This window comes from Anolis carolinensis, unplaced genomic scaffold, assembly GCF_035594765.1.
Source record: "Anolis carolinensis isolate JA03-04 unplaced genomic scaffold, rAnoCar3.1.pri scaffold_8, whole genome shotgun sequence".
In the NCBI taxonomy this organism is placed as follows: Eukaryota; Metazoa; Chordata; class Lepidosauria; order Squamata; family Dactyloidae; genus Anolis; species Anolis carolinensis.
The window spans coordinates 30,569,616-30,584,948 of record NW_026943819.1 but is presented as its reverse complement, the minus strand read 5'-3'; the positions used below and the strand labels follow the sequence as shown (position 1 = coordinate 30,584,948).

Here is a 15,333-nt window from a genome sequence, read left to right as displayed (position 1 = left end):
TAAGCTTGGAGTTGCATAGTTGGACTATATCTCCCATAAGCTTGGAGTTGCATAGTTGGACTATATCTCCCATAAGCTTGGAGTTGCATAGTTGAACTACATCTCCCATAGGATCAGAGTTGCGTAGTTGGACTGTATCTCCCATATGCTTGGAGTTGCATAGTTGGACTATGGAGTTGCATAGTCCAATTATATTTCCCAAAGGTTTAGAGTTGCATGGTTGGACTCTATCTCCCATAAGCTCACAGTTGGACGTAACGCCCCCCTTTGCCCCCCCCCCTCCGGCCAGTACACCCCCCCGAACACCACAGCGCTGGACTGGACGCAGCTGAGCAAGAAGGAGTGCCTGCGCTACGGGGGGAGCCTGGTCGGCAAGTCCTGCAAGTTCGTCCCGGACTTGGCCCTCATGTCCTTCATCCTCTTCTTCGGCACCTACTCCATGACCCTGACCCTCAAGAAGTTCAAGTTCAGCCGATACTTCCCCACCAAGGTCAGTCTCCGGCCGGGGGTCGCCGGGGGTCTCGGGCTGTAGGAATTCTAGAAATGTGTGTTTCAGGAATCTCTGATGGAGGTGGTGATGTTGTTGCTGTTGTTGTTACTACGTCCTTCCTCGCCTCTCCTTCCAGGTCAGGGCCCTGATTGCCGATTTTTCCATTGTCTTCTCCATCCTTTTCTTCTGCGGGATAGATGCCTGCTTTGGACTGGAAACCCCCAAGTTGCATGTGCCCAGTATCATCAAGGTTGGCCCCACTTCCCGCCTGGTTCTCCCTCTCTCCCTTCCTTCCTTCCTTCTTTCCTTTATTTCCTCCTTCCTTCCTTCCTTCCTTCCTTCCTTCCTTCCTTCCTTCCTTCCTTCCTTCCTTCCTTCCTTCCTCCCTCCCTCCCTCCCTTCCTTCCTTCCTTCCTTCCCTCCTCCCTCCTTCCCTCCTTCCTTCCTTCCTCCCTTCCTTCCTCCCTCCCTCCCTTCCCTCCTTCCTTCCCTCCTTCCCTCCTTCCTTCCTTCCTTCCTTCCTTCCTTCCTTCCTTCCTTCCTTCCTTTATTTCTTCCTTCCTTCCCTCCTTCCTTCCCTCCTTCCTTCCCTCCTTCCCTCCTTCCCTCCTTCCTTCCTTCCTTCCTTCCTCCCTCCCTCCTCCCTTCCCTTCCTTCCTTCCTTCCTTCCTTCCCTCCTTCCTTCCCTCCTTCCTTCCTTCCTTCCTTCCTTCCTTCCTTCCTTCCTTTATTTCTTCCTTCCTTCCCTCCTTCCTTCCCTCCTTCCCTCCTTCCCTCCTTCCCTCCTTCCCTCCTTCCTTCCTTCCTTCCCTCCTTCCCTCCTTCCCTCCTTCCTTCCTTCCTTCCTTCCTTCCCTCCCTTCCTTCCTTCCTTCCTTCCTTCCTTCCCTCCTTCCTTCCCTCCTTCCCTCCTTCCTTCCTTCCTTCCTTCCTTCCTTTATTTCTTCCTTCCTTCCCTCCTTCCTTCCCTCCTTCCTTCCCTCCTTCCCTCCTTCCTTCCTTCCCTCCTTCCTTCCCTCCTTCCCTCCTTCCTTCCTTCCTTCCTTCCTTCCTTCCTTCCTTCCTTCCTTCCTTCCTTCCTTCTTTCCTTATTTCCTCCTTCCTTCCTTCCTTCCTTCCTTCCCTCCTTCCTTCCCTCCTTCCCTCCTTCCTTCCTTCCTTCCTTCCTTCCTTCCTTCCTTCCTTCTTTCCTTTATTTCCTCCTTCCTTCCTTCCTTCCTTCCTTCCCTCCCTTCCTTCCTTCCTTCCTTCCTTCCTTCCCTCCTTCCTTCCCTCCTTCCCTCCTCCTTCCTTCCTTCCTTCCTTCCTTCCTTTATTTCTTCCTTCCTTCCCTCCTTCCTTCCCTCCTTCCTTCCCTCCTTCCCTCCTTCCCTCCTTCCTTCCTCTTCCTTCCTTCCTCCCTCCCTCCCTCCCTTCCTTCCTTCCTTCCTTCCTTCCTTCCCTCCTTCCTTCCCCTCCTTCCTTCCTTCTTTTCCTTCCTCTTCTCGGCCAAATATCACCCCGCATGAGGGGTCCCGGGTGCAATTGCGTTAAAGATGGTTTGACTCTCTGCCAATGTTTCTCTGCTTCTGAGCTTTTAAATGAGCCTGTTGCTGCTTGACAGCTGAGCCACTTTGAGCCTCTTTTTGGGCCACATAACGTGGGGCAGATGGAAGCCTCACTGGCCAGTGCAGCCCCATTGCTAGCATTTGGGGCAGGGGCTTCCTTTCAGGCAGGCAGGCTGGGAAAATGGCTCTCCGTTGCCTGCTTTGAATCGATGATAAAGGTCAAGGTTTCCCCTGACATTAAGTCCAGTCGTGTCCGACTCTGGGGGTTGGTGCTCATCTCAATTTCTAAGCCGAAGAGCCGGCATTGTCCATAGACACCTCCAAGGTCATGTGGCCACTGGCATGACTGCATGGAGCACCATTACCTTCCCTCCGGAATGCAGTACCTATTGATCTACTCATACTCTGGGGGTTGAGGCTCATCTCCATTCCTAAGATGAAGAGCCAGCGTTGTCCGTAGACACCTCCAAGGTCATGTGGCCACTGGCATGACTACATGGAGCTCTGTTACCTTCCTGCCGGAATGCAGTACCTATTGATCTACTCACACTCTGGGGGTTGAGGCTCATCTCCATTCCTAAGATGAAGAGCCAGCGTTGTCCGTAGACACCTCCAAGGTCATGTGGCCACTGGCATGACTACATGGAGCTCTGTTACCTTCCTGCCGGAATGCAGTACCTATTGATCTACTCACACTCTGGGGGTTGAGGCTCATCTCCATTCCTAAGATGAAGAGCCAGCGTTGTCCGTAGACACCTCCAAGGTCATGTGGCCACTGGCATGACTACATGGAGCTCTGTTACCTTCCTGCCGGAATGCAGTACCTATTGATCTACTCACACTCTGGGGGTTGAGGCTCATCTCCATTCCTAAGATGAAGAGCCAGCGTTGTCCGTAGACACCTCCAAGGTCATGTGGCCACCGGCATGACTGCATGGAGTGCCGTTACCTTCCCGCTGGAGCGGTACCTATCGATCTACTCACATTAGCATGTTTTCGAACTGCTAGGTTGGCAGGAGCTGGGGCTAACAGCAGGCACTCACTCACCCAAAAATGACAAAACACATGCGACGTAGATGGGTCCATGCCCCGAGCCTTGTCCCATGATAAGCAGGCGCTTCCCTTCCATCCCTGGCCACAGAGCCCAAGCGCACTGGATGCGCCCCGTGTTCTGTCTCCAGTGGGCTCGGCTCTGCCCGTGGCCCGCTCTCCCGCTTCCTCTCTCCTGTCTGCAATCTCTCTCTCTCTCTCTCTCTCTCTCTCTTCTTCCTCCTTCTCTTCCTTCCAGCTTCGCAAACTCATTAGCGACTTTTCTATCTTCATGTCCATTCTCATGTTTGTCGGTCTGGACATTTTGTTTGGGCTGAACACGCCGAAACTGCAAGTGCCTACGGATTTCAAGGTAAAGCGGGCCCAGCGGCCGGCAAGGGGCCAAGGGGCCCAAAAGGTGGGAGGGTGGACTACGTGACCTCCGGGGTCCCCTCCACGCTTGGTTTCTGCACCGGGCCTCACCCACAAATTGCCTTCTCCTCATGTAAGCCAAGAGTCTCACTTGGCATATACATACACAGTAGAGTCTCACTTCTCCAAGCTAAACGGGCCGGAAGAACCTTGGATAAGCAAATATCTTGGATAATAAGGAGGGATTAAGGAAAAGCCTATTAAACATCAAATTACATTATGATTATCACTTATCCAACATTCGCTTATCCAACATTCTGCATTATCCAACACAGTCTGCCTTTTAGTAGTCAATGTTTTTATAGACAATGTTTTCAATACATTGTGATATTTTGGTGCTAAATTAGTAAATACAATAATTACTACGTAGCATTACTGAGTATTGAACTACTTTTTCTATCAAATTTGTTGTATAATATGATGTTTTGGTGCTTAATTTGTAAAATCATAACCTAATTTGATGTCTAATAGGCTCCTCCTTAATCTCTCCTTATTACCCAACATATTTGCTTATCCAGCATTCTGCCAGCCCATTTATGTTGGATAAGTGAGACTCTACTGTATATGCATGCATTTAGGGGCATGTGACATGCATCTGGCCACCCGCCCAGAGCCGGTGCAGTGGCGGTGCGGTTGTCACATGACTCCGCGTGCCGAGCCGTGTTCCGTGCGACCGGTCACGGGGTGCTTTCCCGCCTGCAGCCGACCCGCCTGGACCGGGGCTGGTTCGTGTTCCCCTTTGGGAAGAACCCGTGGTGGCTGTACCTGGCCAGCGCCCTCCCGGCCCTCCTGGTCACCATCCTCATCTTCATGGACCAGCAGATCACCGCCGTCATCGTCAACCGCAAGGAGCACAAGCTGCGGGTACGTATGTACGGGCCCCTCCGTGTGTTCAGGATGGAAAGAACCCCTTAGGAAGTGGCATTGATGACCCAGGGACAAAAGTCATAGCGTTGCATGAATGCCATTTGGCGCTCTCCCTCCCTCCCTCCCTCCCTCTGCAGAAGGCGGCCGGCTACCACCTGGACCTCTTCTGGGTGGGCATCCTGATGGCGGTCTGCTCCTTCATGGGCCTGCCCTGGTACGTGGCGGCCACCGTCATCTCCATCGCCCACATCGACAGCCTCAAGATGGAGACCGAGACCAGCGCTCCCGGCGAGCAGCCCCAGTTCCTGGGCGTCAGGTGAGGGAGGGCGGGGGCACCGGCACATTGGGAGAGACAGGGGCGGCTCAACCGTTATGCAAAGTGCGCACATGCAGAAGGCGCCGGGGGGCGCGATTGAGGCGCCGGTTCTGGGTTTTGGAAATTGAGGTGCGCAATGGTGCATGAAACTCAAGTCAAGACGTTGCAATTGCCTTGGTTCAATGCTATGGAGTCATGGGAGCTGCAGTTCAACAAGGTCTCGATCCTTCTCTGCCAAAGGATGCTGATGCCGCGCCAAACTACAAATCCCAGGATCGTATAGCATTGAGTCATGGCTGTTACATTAGAGATAAGTCCCTCAAAGAGGAGCTTTGGCTTTGGCTCAGCACTAAGATTGCTGCATGATGCCAATTTCATGCGCAGCTTCCTTTTGGCAAGGGAATTTAGCCCAAAACGGTGAGCATCAGATATGAGTAAATAAGATAAATAGTAGTAGTTGTTGTTGTTATTGTTGTTTCTTACCCTGCCCATCCCACTGCCCTGCCTTTGACGAGCAACCGCCGCAAGAGAGAGAAAGCATGATATTGTCTCCACTACTTTGCACAACTTGGGTCTCAGAGAGACTTCCCAGAGCAAGGCAGGAATCGCACGGGAGTCGTGGAGAGACGTTTTCTTGCACGCGGTTCAAGCAAATTATCTGAGAATCATGCAATTCGCAGGACATTGCCTTGACCTGGGCAAATTCAGGGGAATTTGCAAACGAAACGGAGACGTTGCCTTTCCACAAAAGGTTGCATCCCGTGTTTTTGCCTCCTTTGCCTTTAACAGGGAGCAGCGCGTCACCGGCATCATCGTCTTTGTGCTGACGGGGATCTCGGTCTTCCTGGCGCCGATACTGAAGGTAAAATGGTCCCGTTTCCATAGAACTGTTTTGTGTCGTTGTGGTTGAGGGTTGGGTTCCGGTTCTGGAGGCATGGGTTCGAATCTCCATTCAGCCATGTAAACCGTATGATAGGGCCGGGCTGTGGCACAGCTGGTTAGTAGCCAGCAGCAATAAATCATTACTAGTTCAAAGCCTGGGTCGGGATTAAGCTCCCGACCGTTAATAGCCTAGCTTGCTGCCCACGTAAGCAGCTCGAAAACAGTTGCGTCTTGGAGTAGAGAATCTAGGTACCACTTTATGCGGGGAGGCTATTTTTACTAATTTACAACTCCATAAAAAAAACTGCCAGCAGCGTGCAGAAAGGAATGAGGAAGCACTAACATCAAGGACTCGGTGTCACATAGTATGGAGCTATGGTATTTAAAGTGGGTTCCAAGAGTATTCATTCCATAGGTTACCCAGGGAAGGTATGGGCCTTGGGGAACTATAAACTCCCAGGACTGCACAGCATGGAGACATGGCATAATAATAATAATAATAATAATAATAATAATAATAATAATAATAATAATAATAAAATGGCATTTAAAATGGGTCTCCAGAGCAGATGCATCCAGGGAAGGGTATGGGCCTTGGGAAACTACAGCTCCCAGGACCACATAGTAATGAGCTATGGTATTTAAAGTGGGGTGCAAGGGCATTCATTCCGTACAGTAAATGCGCCCAGAGGAGGGTGAATTTACACCTTGGGAAACTTCAACTCCCAGGACCACATAGTAATGAGCTATGGTATTTAAATCGGGGTCCAAGAGCATTCATTCCATAGTGTAAATGCGCTCAGAGGAGGGTGAATTCACACCTTGGGAAACTACAACTCCCAAGACTGCACAATGTGGAGACATGGCATATTAACCGTAATAATAACAATAATAATAACAATAACAACAACAATAATAATAATAATCTTCTCTCATGGCTTTCCCATGCAAGATAAGAATGATAAGTGTAGCAGTCTGTGGAATTGAGTAAATGTGATGAAGTGCTCAGTTGGGGTTTTGCTGCCTCGTGCATGACTTCCGTGGCGAGCGGGGCCACCGGGAATGATTCTGCCGTGGAAGAAAGCCACGCCGGCCGACTGCACCCGATAAAGAGCCTCTTCTTCTCCCCCCCCTCGTCCCCCCCCCCAATGCAGTACATCCCGATGCCGGTGCTTTACGGGGTCTTCCTCTACATGGGCGTCGCCTCGCTCAACGGCATCCAGGTAGGAACCTCCGTTATTGTTTGCACTGCGCTTGTGCCGCTCGGCACCTTTTCTCCCCAACCGTTCCTTGTTCCCTTCCCGCCTTTGTTTGCGCTTCCATCTTTCCCGGTGGAAATCCTCAGGGATTTGGGGCCAAAAGGATGTGGACAAGGTCCTTGGAGAAGCAAGAGCGACCACATGCATCCTAGACCCCTGCCCATCCTGGCTGGTTAAAGAAGCCAGAGGGGGGTTGGTCGAGTGGGTAAGAGTGGTGGTGAACGCCTCCCTCCGGGAAGGCAGACTTCCAGCTGGCCTCAAACAAGCCGTAATAAAACCGCTGTTGAAGAAGCCATCACTTGACCCCACTAATTGGAATAACTTTCGGCCTGTTTCCAATCTCCCCTTTTTGGGCAAGGTCGTGGAACGCGTGGTTGCCTCGCAACTCCAGGGATTCTTGGAAGCAACTGATTATCTGGATCCGGCACAGTCTGGCTTCAGACCGGGGCATGGAACTGAGACGGCCTTGGTCTCCTTGGTGGATGATCTCCGCAGAGAGCTCGACAGGGGGAGTGTGTCCCTGCTGGTTCTCCTGGATCTCTCAGCGGCCTTCGATACCGTAGACCACGGTATCCTTCTGGGTCGCCTCATGGGAATGGGCCTTGGGGGTACTGCATTGCGGTGGCTCCAGTCCTTCCTTGAGGACCGTACCCAGAAGGTGTTGATAGGGGACAGCTGTTCGGCTCCACAACCGTTGTCTTGTGGAGTCCCACAGGGTTCAGTACTGTCCCCTTTGTTGTTTAACATCTACATGAAGCCGTTGGGAGAGATCATCTGGAGTTTCGGGGTGAGGTGTCATCTGTACGCAGATGATGTCCAGCTCTGTCACTCCTTTCCACCTGTCACTAAGGAGGCTGTCCAGGTCCTGAACCGGTGTCTGGCCGCTGTGTCGGACTGGATGAGGGCGAACAAATTGAAGTTGAATCCAGACAAGACGGAGGTCCTCCTGGTCAGTCGAAGGGCCGAACAGGGTATAGGGTTACAGCCTGTGCTGGATGGGGTCGCACTCCCCCTGAAGACACAGGTTCGCAGTTTGGGTGTCCTCCTGGACTCATCGCTGAGCCTGGAACCCCAGGTTTCGGCAGTGGCCAGGGGGGCCTTTGCACAACTCAAACTTGTGCGCCAACTGCGCCCATACCTTAGGAAGCCTGACATGGCCACGGTGGTCCACGCTCTGGTTACATCTCGTTTGGACTATTGCAATGCGCTCTACGTGGGGTTGCCTTCAAAGACTGTTCGGAAGCTGGAACTAGTCCAACGTTCCGCAGCCAGGTTATGAACTGGAGCGCCGTACGGGGAGCATACAACGCCTCTGTTGAAGCAGCTCCACTGGCTGCCTGTTAGCTTCCGGGCACAATTTAAAGTGCTGGCTTTGGCCTACAAAACCTTAAACGGCTCTGGTCCAACTTACCTCTCCGAACGTATCTCCCCCTATGAGCCGCCCCGCAGATTAAGATCTTCCAGTGAGGCCCTGCTCTCGGTCCCGTCGCCGTCACAGGTGCATTTGGCTGGAACGAGGGACAGGGCTTTTTCGGTGGTGGCTCCGCGGCTGTGGAACTCCTTGCCAAGGGAGATTAGGGAAGCCCCCTCACTCATGTCTTTTAGGAAGCAGCTGAAGACCTGGATGTGGGACCAAGCTTTTGGCCCATCCTAAGATACGGTCAATATAATCTGATGTATTCGCTGGATTAATGTGTAATTGAATACAGACTGGCTCTGACTTTTGGCCCAATGCTACTGGCCCTGTTGTAATGGCCACACAGTGCTTACTGTTTTAAATGGGGTATAATATTGGTTTTTAAGTGTGTTTTTACGATCGTTTGTTTTACTATATTTTGTATTATATGGGGCATTAATCTTGCCATTATGTAAGACCGCTCTGGGTCCCCCTGGGGAGAAGAGCGGTATATAAATTAAATAAATAAATAATAAATAAAACCTCCAAGGATTCTCTCCATCCCTGGTGATAATTTCCGAGCTCAACCCAGCGTTTTCCGCCACAGTTTTGGCACTCTGCCTCCCAGGCCAATATATCTTTGGGCGTCCTTAGGCATCCAAAGCGGCCAGGTGGTTAGATTACCCAACAGGAACATCCTCCCATTTGGCTCTCGTTTTTCGATGCGTATCTCATCATCAAGTCCCAACCCATTCAGCATAGTTTGTGCCACGAAAACAAAGTTTCCGGAGTAGAACGACGACTGAAGTTTCCCCGCTGCCAGTGGTGTTTTCCCTCTCACGTAGTCAGGACGGCCATTAGCGACATACTTACGAAGATTCGTAACTTTCGTTAAGTTCTGAAACTTTTACCGCCAAAATTCAGAAAGTGCCAGCGCCCCGTACTTTTGAACACAGTTTAGAACCATCTTTTTATGGACTGCACAGGCCTCATATTTATTGCTATCACCATCATTCCAAAAAGTTGTAAATGACCTACGGGTTGTTTTGCAACTAAACCAATGCTGACGCCCTCGGTTCTGAACGGATGTTTTTCTTCCTTCTTAACTGATGTTGTTTTTCCTCCTTAATGTAAAGAGCACTGTGTTGACTTAAAGAGTCGTTGTCTTTGACCATGTAAACATGTAGTTTTCTTTTTCTTTTAATTTAATTTTTATTTGTATACATTAATAAACTACAGTGAAACAGAACACAAAACAGTAAAAATTTTACAAACACGCAGGCAAATACCTGTATATCTGTATTTTATTTTAAGTGAACTAGATGTATGTTGTATGTTGTGTTTGTATTGTCTGTTCTTATTTATTTATTTATTTATTAGACTTGTATACCGCTACTCCCAGTTTGGCTCGGAGCGGTTTACAGAAATAGATTAAAACAGTACACTTAGCTTTAAAACAACAATAAAAACAACAATAAAAACAACAATAAAAATAGACATAGCCCCGAGTTTTTCACCCATCGAAAGCCTGTCTTGATAAGGCCAACTGGCTAATCAATAAATTGTTGTTGTTGTTGTTGTTGTTGTTGTACAAACACCTAACCCCACCACCAAGGCCTAAACAAGTATCATTTCCTTTACCATAAGATTTGTAATTCAACCATTGAACAAATGTCATATCCAAAATTCCTGACCACCAAGATTGTATTGCTTTCCCTTTTCACTTTCTAGAACATATTTCATAAAAACTGGCCAGTGTAAATCAAATTCAGTTCTATTAATTTCCCCCCTGAAATTCCATTGATAATTTATTGGGATAATTTGGGGAAAATATACAATGGATTAATAGGTGAAGAAATAGGGCTGAAGCTGTTAGAAAAGGTCTGGGAAGGAGACTTTGGGCCCCTGACGGATCTCGATTGGAAAAGGGTTCTAAAGTGGAGAGTGGCCGAGAATTTATTATTTATTTATGTACAGCATTTATTTATATCCCGCCCTTCTTTCTCACCCCGAAGGGGACTCGGGGCGGATCACATTACACATTTAGGCAAACATTCAATGCCTTTTTAACATAGAACAAAGACAAACAAACATAGGCTCCGAGCGGGCCTCGAACTCATGACCTCTTGGTCAGAGTGTTTCATTGCAGCTGGTTGCAGCTGGCTTGCTCTCCCGCCTGCGCCACCTCAATAAGATTGAAAGACAATGTATACAAAGTCTTATGGAGAACATGCTGTTTCCAACCACAGAGTTGGTCATTGTCTCTGGCCATCAGTGTCGGCAGTTTGTGAACTCTTCTCCTCCTTGGGAAGTTTCCCAGGCTTCCATATTCTCTGGAGTGTGCCTTCACCCCTATACATGAGATGTGCCATTTCATTCTGACCACGTTTGTCCCACGTGGAGGCATTTGGGCCTCTGTCCAGACCTGACCCCGTCCGGCCCCGTCTTGAGGCTTGTGCCCTTTTTCCCGGCAGTTCTGGGACCGCTGCAAGCTCTTCCTGATGCCGGCCAAGCACCAGCCGGACTACGTCTACCTGCGCCACGTGCCGCTGCGGCGCATCCACCTCTTCACCACGGTCCAGATCATCTGCCTGGCCATCCTCTGGATCCTCAAGTCCACCGTGGCCGCCATCATCTTCCCCGTCATGGTACGCCCAACGTGGGGGGGGGGGGGTCTGTGGTTTGCTTCCGGGCTCTGTGTTCTTGCAGCATTTTCTCCTTTTTTTCCGTTTTGCCTCCTTCTGTGGCTACTGACATCTTCATAGGTGTCACACCTCAGGTTAGCTTCACCTTGCTAATCTATGGTCTTCTGATGACCCAATGAGATCATCTAGATGGCCTTTGAAGGTCCCTTTCCTTACTTATGGTCTTATGAGACCATCCAGATGGTCTTTGGAGGGCTCTTTGCTTACCTAGGGTCTTATGAGATCGTCTAGATCAGGGGTCCCCAAACTAAGGCCCTCCAAGGTGATTGACCTGGCCTCTGTCCTAAACTTTAGACTTCGGGTTGACCTGAGTCTGAAATGACTTGAAGGCACACAACAACAACCATCTTAATTTTGGACTATTTCATCCTAGTCCGGGCCCCCAGCAGTCTCAGGGACTGAGAATCGGCCCTTCATTTAAAACGTTTGAGGACCCCTGGTATAGATAATGTATGAGATAGATATAGTATCATAGATTTGGAAGGGACCTCCAAAGGTCATCCAGTGCAGTCCTTTTCTTGACCGTGAGTCATTTGTGAGTCAAGTGTTTGTAATTTGGGGACTGCCTGTATTAGAACAAAGATTCCACCAAGATCAAGGATCATCCTTGCCGCGACCCTTTCGGTGTCAATCTCCAGGGTCTGACGCCTCTCTCCTGCTTCCGCCTGTTTGCCAGATCCTGGCCCTGATCCTGGTGCGGAAGATGCTGGACTTTGTCTTCTCGCAGCACGACTTGGCCTGGATCGACAACATCATCCCCGAGAAGGACAAGAAGAAGGAGGACGACACCAAGAAGAAGGGCAAGAAGGGCAAGGGCGGTGGCGGCGGCAGCAAAGGCGGTGGCGGAAGCAAAGGGGAGGAGGACAGCTCCGACGAGGTGGGTGGGCCCACAACCACTTCGTGGCCCATGCGTCAATCCCGGACGAGCCCCCAGGTGCCACAGTCTCGGGACCACAAGTGTCCCCTAATCCCGATTCCGGAATACAGTAGAGTCTCACTTATCCAACATAAACGGGCCGGCAGGATGTTGGATAAGCAAATATGTTGGATAATAAGGAGGGATTAAGGAAAAGCCTATTAAACATCAAATTAGGTTATGATTTCACAAATTAAGCACCAAAACATCATGTTATACAACAAAATTGACAGAAAAAGTAGTTCAATACGCAGTAATGCTATGTAGTAATTACTTATTTACTAATTTAGCACCAAAATGTCATGATATATTGAACACATTGACTACAAAAATGCGTTGGATAATCCAGAACGTTGGATAAGTGAGTGTTGGATAAGTGAGACTCTACTGTAGTTGCTTCTGTGGCTTGATGTGTCCAGTTCTAGGTCTGCCTTGTCTGTCAAGCCTTGCATTACCCGGACAATGGCATTTATTATTTACTATCTTGGGGACCCGGCGGTGTCCAGGTCATTTTAGAAAGGCATTGTTTGCCTGTGTTCCAAGTTTGGTGTAGTTCCCTCATCCGTGGGCATCTCAGTGGTCGATGGGAGCTGAATTGGGAGAAGGTACTGCAAATCCCATAATCCTTGGTCCATCCTCCCCCAAAGTCCTGTAGCGTGTAAAGTGTGTCATTTGGGAGATGTGTGCCAAGTTTGGTCCAGTTCTGTCACTGGTGGGCGTGGCAGTGGTCTGTGGGAGTCAAAGTGATTGAAAGTACTGCCAATCCCATCATCCCCAGCCGTGCTCCAGCCCGATAACCCCGAGCCGTGTGCCTCTTTCTTGCAGCCCACGTTCCCCCCTCCTTCCGCCGTCACCGTCTCCCCGGATCCCATCCCGTCCGAGCCCCAAAACAGTGTCCGTTGCGTCCCCCGTAAGTAGCCCCTCCGGACGCCGTCCACTCCCAGACTGACTTTTCTGGCTCTTTCTTTCCGGGAATTTCTAACAGCAGAAACCAATGAGCCAAGTGAGCGGCACATTTCCAGCTTGTCTCTGCTCTCGCCAGGCAGACTAACCCACCTTGCAGTCCTCGAGGATTGGAAGCACGGCCAGAAGGGACCAAGCCACAGAAGTCCAGAAGGATCAGAGAAGGGGCATGTTCTTCCATGACAGGCTGTTTGGCCATCTGTCAGGAGGGCTTTACTAGTGTCTTCCTGCATAATGGCAGAAAGAAGGGGCCGGGCTGAATGGATGGCCGGCCCTTGGAGTCCCTCCCAGTGCTGGCATTCTGTGGTCATCTAGTCCACCCACACCAGGCCAGGCCAGGGAACCCTCTGCTAAGAGCTTTAAGGCCAGAGAAGTGACCGCTTGACCACTGCTGGGAGGCGAGTTTATTTCTTTGTTTATTTATTTACAGTATTTATATCCCGCCCTTCTCACTCAGGGCAGATTACAATGAACACATATATGGCAAACATTCAATGCCAACAGACAAACAACATTCAGTTTTAGACAGACACAGAGGCATTTTTAACATCTTCCCAGCTTCACGATTCCGGCCACAAGGGGAGCTGTTGCTTCACCGTCCATTGGTGGCTGTTCTTCCTCATTCTTTTCCTCGTGAGCAGTTTTATGGTGTTGTAGATTAGTTAAATTAGCCTCCCGCATAAAGCGTACCTAAATTTTCCCTACTTGACAGATGCAACTGTCTTTCAGGGCTGCTAAGTCAACAGCAAGCCGGGTCTATATATATATATATATATATTTAATGGTCAGAGGCTTAACCCGACCCGGGCTTCGAATTCATGACCTCTCGGTCAGTAGTGAATTATAGCAGCTGGTTACTAGCCAGCTGCGCCACAGCCCGGCCCCAAAGACATCCAAAGACTTCTTGACCACTGGAAAGGGCTCTCGAGAGGGAGGGGCATCCTCGGGAAGAGTGGCTTGGTCCTCTGGCCAGATTTCCTTGGGCACCCACCCTCCCTTCCTTCCTTCCTTCCTTCCTTCCTTCCTTCCTTCCTTCCTTCCTTCCTTCCTTCCTTCCTTTTTTCTTTCTTTTCTTCCTTCTTTCCTCCCTCTCTCGCTCCCCACTTCCCGCGCTCTCTTCCCCCGAGAGAGAGAGAGACCCCTTTCCATGGGGTCTCCCCTCCCTCCCCCTCCCCCCTCCCACGCCTGCCTGTCCGTCTTTCTTTCTCCGCAGGAAAGAGGTCTTCCAGTTGGAACGCTGCGCTCTGATGCCTCCCCAAACGAGTCGGACCTGGACCGCAGGTAAACGGTACACGTCACGGGACGGTATGGTATTATACCTTTCCTTTCTTGTTACTATTATTATTATTATTATTCTCCCTACTTTATCCTCCCAGTGACAGGGTCCCAAAGGGCAAGAGCGGCCGGCCAGAAACCCCCCTGGACACGGTCCAGCCGGGCGCAAGAGGGGCCGCAGGTCAGGGCTCTCTGGGTAGCGCGGTCCGGCCCGGGGAGAACGACACCAGCACTCCCTTCAGTCTCAAAGCGCCCGGAGACTGGCCACCTGCCCCACTCCATCCCCATTGACAACCACAGTGGGTTAAACCCTTGTGCCAGCAGGACTGCTGACTTGAAGGTTGCCCGTTTGAATCCTACCCCTAGTTCCCATGTCTCAGAGTGTTGCTTCTATCATGACAACTATCATGTCAGACGACACAGAGAAGCCACTGAAATCCACAAGCATGTGGACAACTTCAACAGAAAGGAGGAAACCATGAAAATGAACAAAATCTGGCCACCAGTATTAAAAAACTCAAAAATCAGAACAGTAAATAAGAAGCAACACTCTGAGACATGGGAACTAGGGGCAGCTAACAAAGGAGGCCCCCAGGCAGGAAGTAGCCAGGAGATGAAGCCATTCAATGCAAATTAGGGTGATTAACTAGATTAACTGGCTCTTTACTAGAGATTTAATCTATGTTAATTTTATTAATATTTGTATGTATGTATTTTTATCCTTTACAATTTTATCTTGTAAATCGCCTAGAGCATCATGGATGGAGGGCGATTAATAAGTAATTAAATGATGATGATGATGATGATTAATTGCAACATTCACACTGGCCTCCAACTGAGTTCTTCTCTCACCCTGGACTTCCCACAGATATATATAAACCTTAATAATAATAATAATAATAATAATAACAACTTTATTTTTATACCCCGCCCCATCTCCCCGAAGGGACTCAGGGCAGCTTGCATGGGGCCTAGCCTGATAAGACAATCAATATCAATAGCACGACTATAAAACAATTATACCAGTAAAACATCAATAGCAATAAAACAATCGTTAAAATCAGCAAAAAGCATACAAAAAACATACAATATGAAAACAGGAGACTAATTCATAAAATCCAGAACAGAACGTGCCGGTAGAAATGGACAATAAAGTGCAAAATAGCATTGGCAACATCTCAGAAAAGGGGGCTGTTATAAAATGGGCAGATGGATCAGTCCAACATCTAATTAGGTGCTTAGTTTCTCCATACCTCA

The 15,333-nt window shown here is 49.6% G+C and overlaps 1 protein-coding gene across 9 annotated transcripts in view; it reads left to right on the top strand.

Moving 5' to 3' along the window:
• Positions 1-15,333, top strand: part of slc4a5 (solute carrier family 4 member 5) — a 52,082-nt gene that overhangs the window by 34,296 nt on the left and 2,453 nt on the right. For 3 of the 9 annotated variants that reach the window (XM_062961073.1, XM_062961072.1, XM_062961080.1), the window contains 10 exons: positions 290-490; positions 627-740; positions 3,325-3,438; positions 4,200-4,361; positions 4,502-4,680; positions 5,470-5,542; positions 6,717-6,785; positions 10,692-10,865; positions 11,599-11,799; positions 14,015-14,082. In XM_062961073.1, the coding sequence (XP_062817143.1) occupies positions 290-490; positions 627-740; positions 3,325-3,438; positions 4,200-4,361; positions 4,502-4,680; positions 5,470-5,542; positions 6,717-6,785; positions 10,692-10,865; positions 11,599-11,799; positions 14,015-14,082 (1,355 nt within the window). Of the gene's footprint in view, positions 1-289; positions 491-626; positions 741-3,324; positions 3,439-4,199; positions 4,362-4,501; positions 4,681-5,469; positions 5,543-6,716; positions 6,786-10,691; positions 10,866-11,598; positions 11,800-12,663; positions 12,749-14,014; positions 14,090-15,333 lie in introns of all 9 variants that reach the window. The other 6 variants (XM_062961076.1, XM_062961077.1, XM_062961079.1 and 3 more) reach the window with 6 other exon arrangements.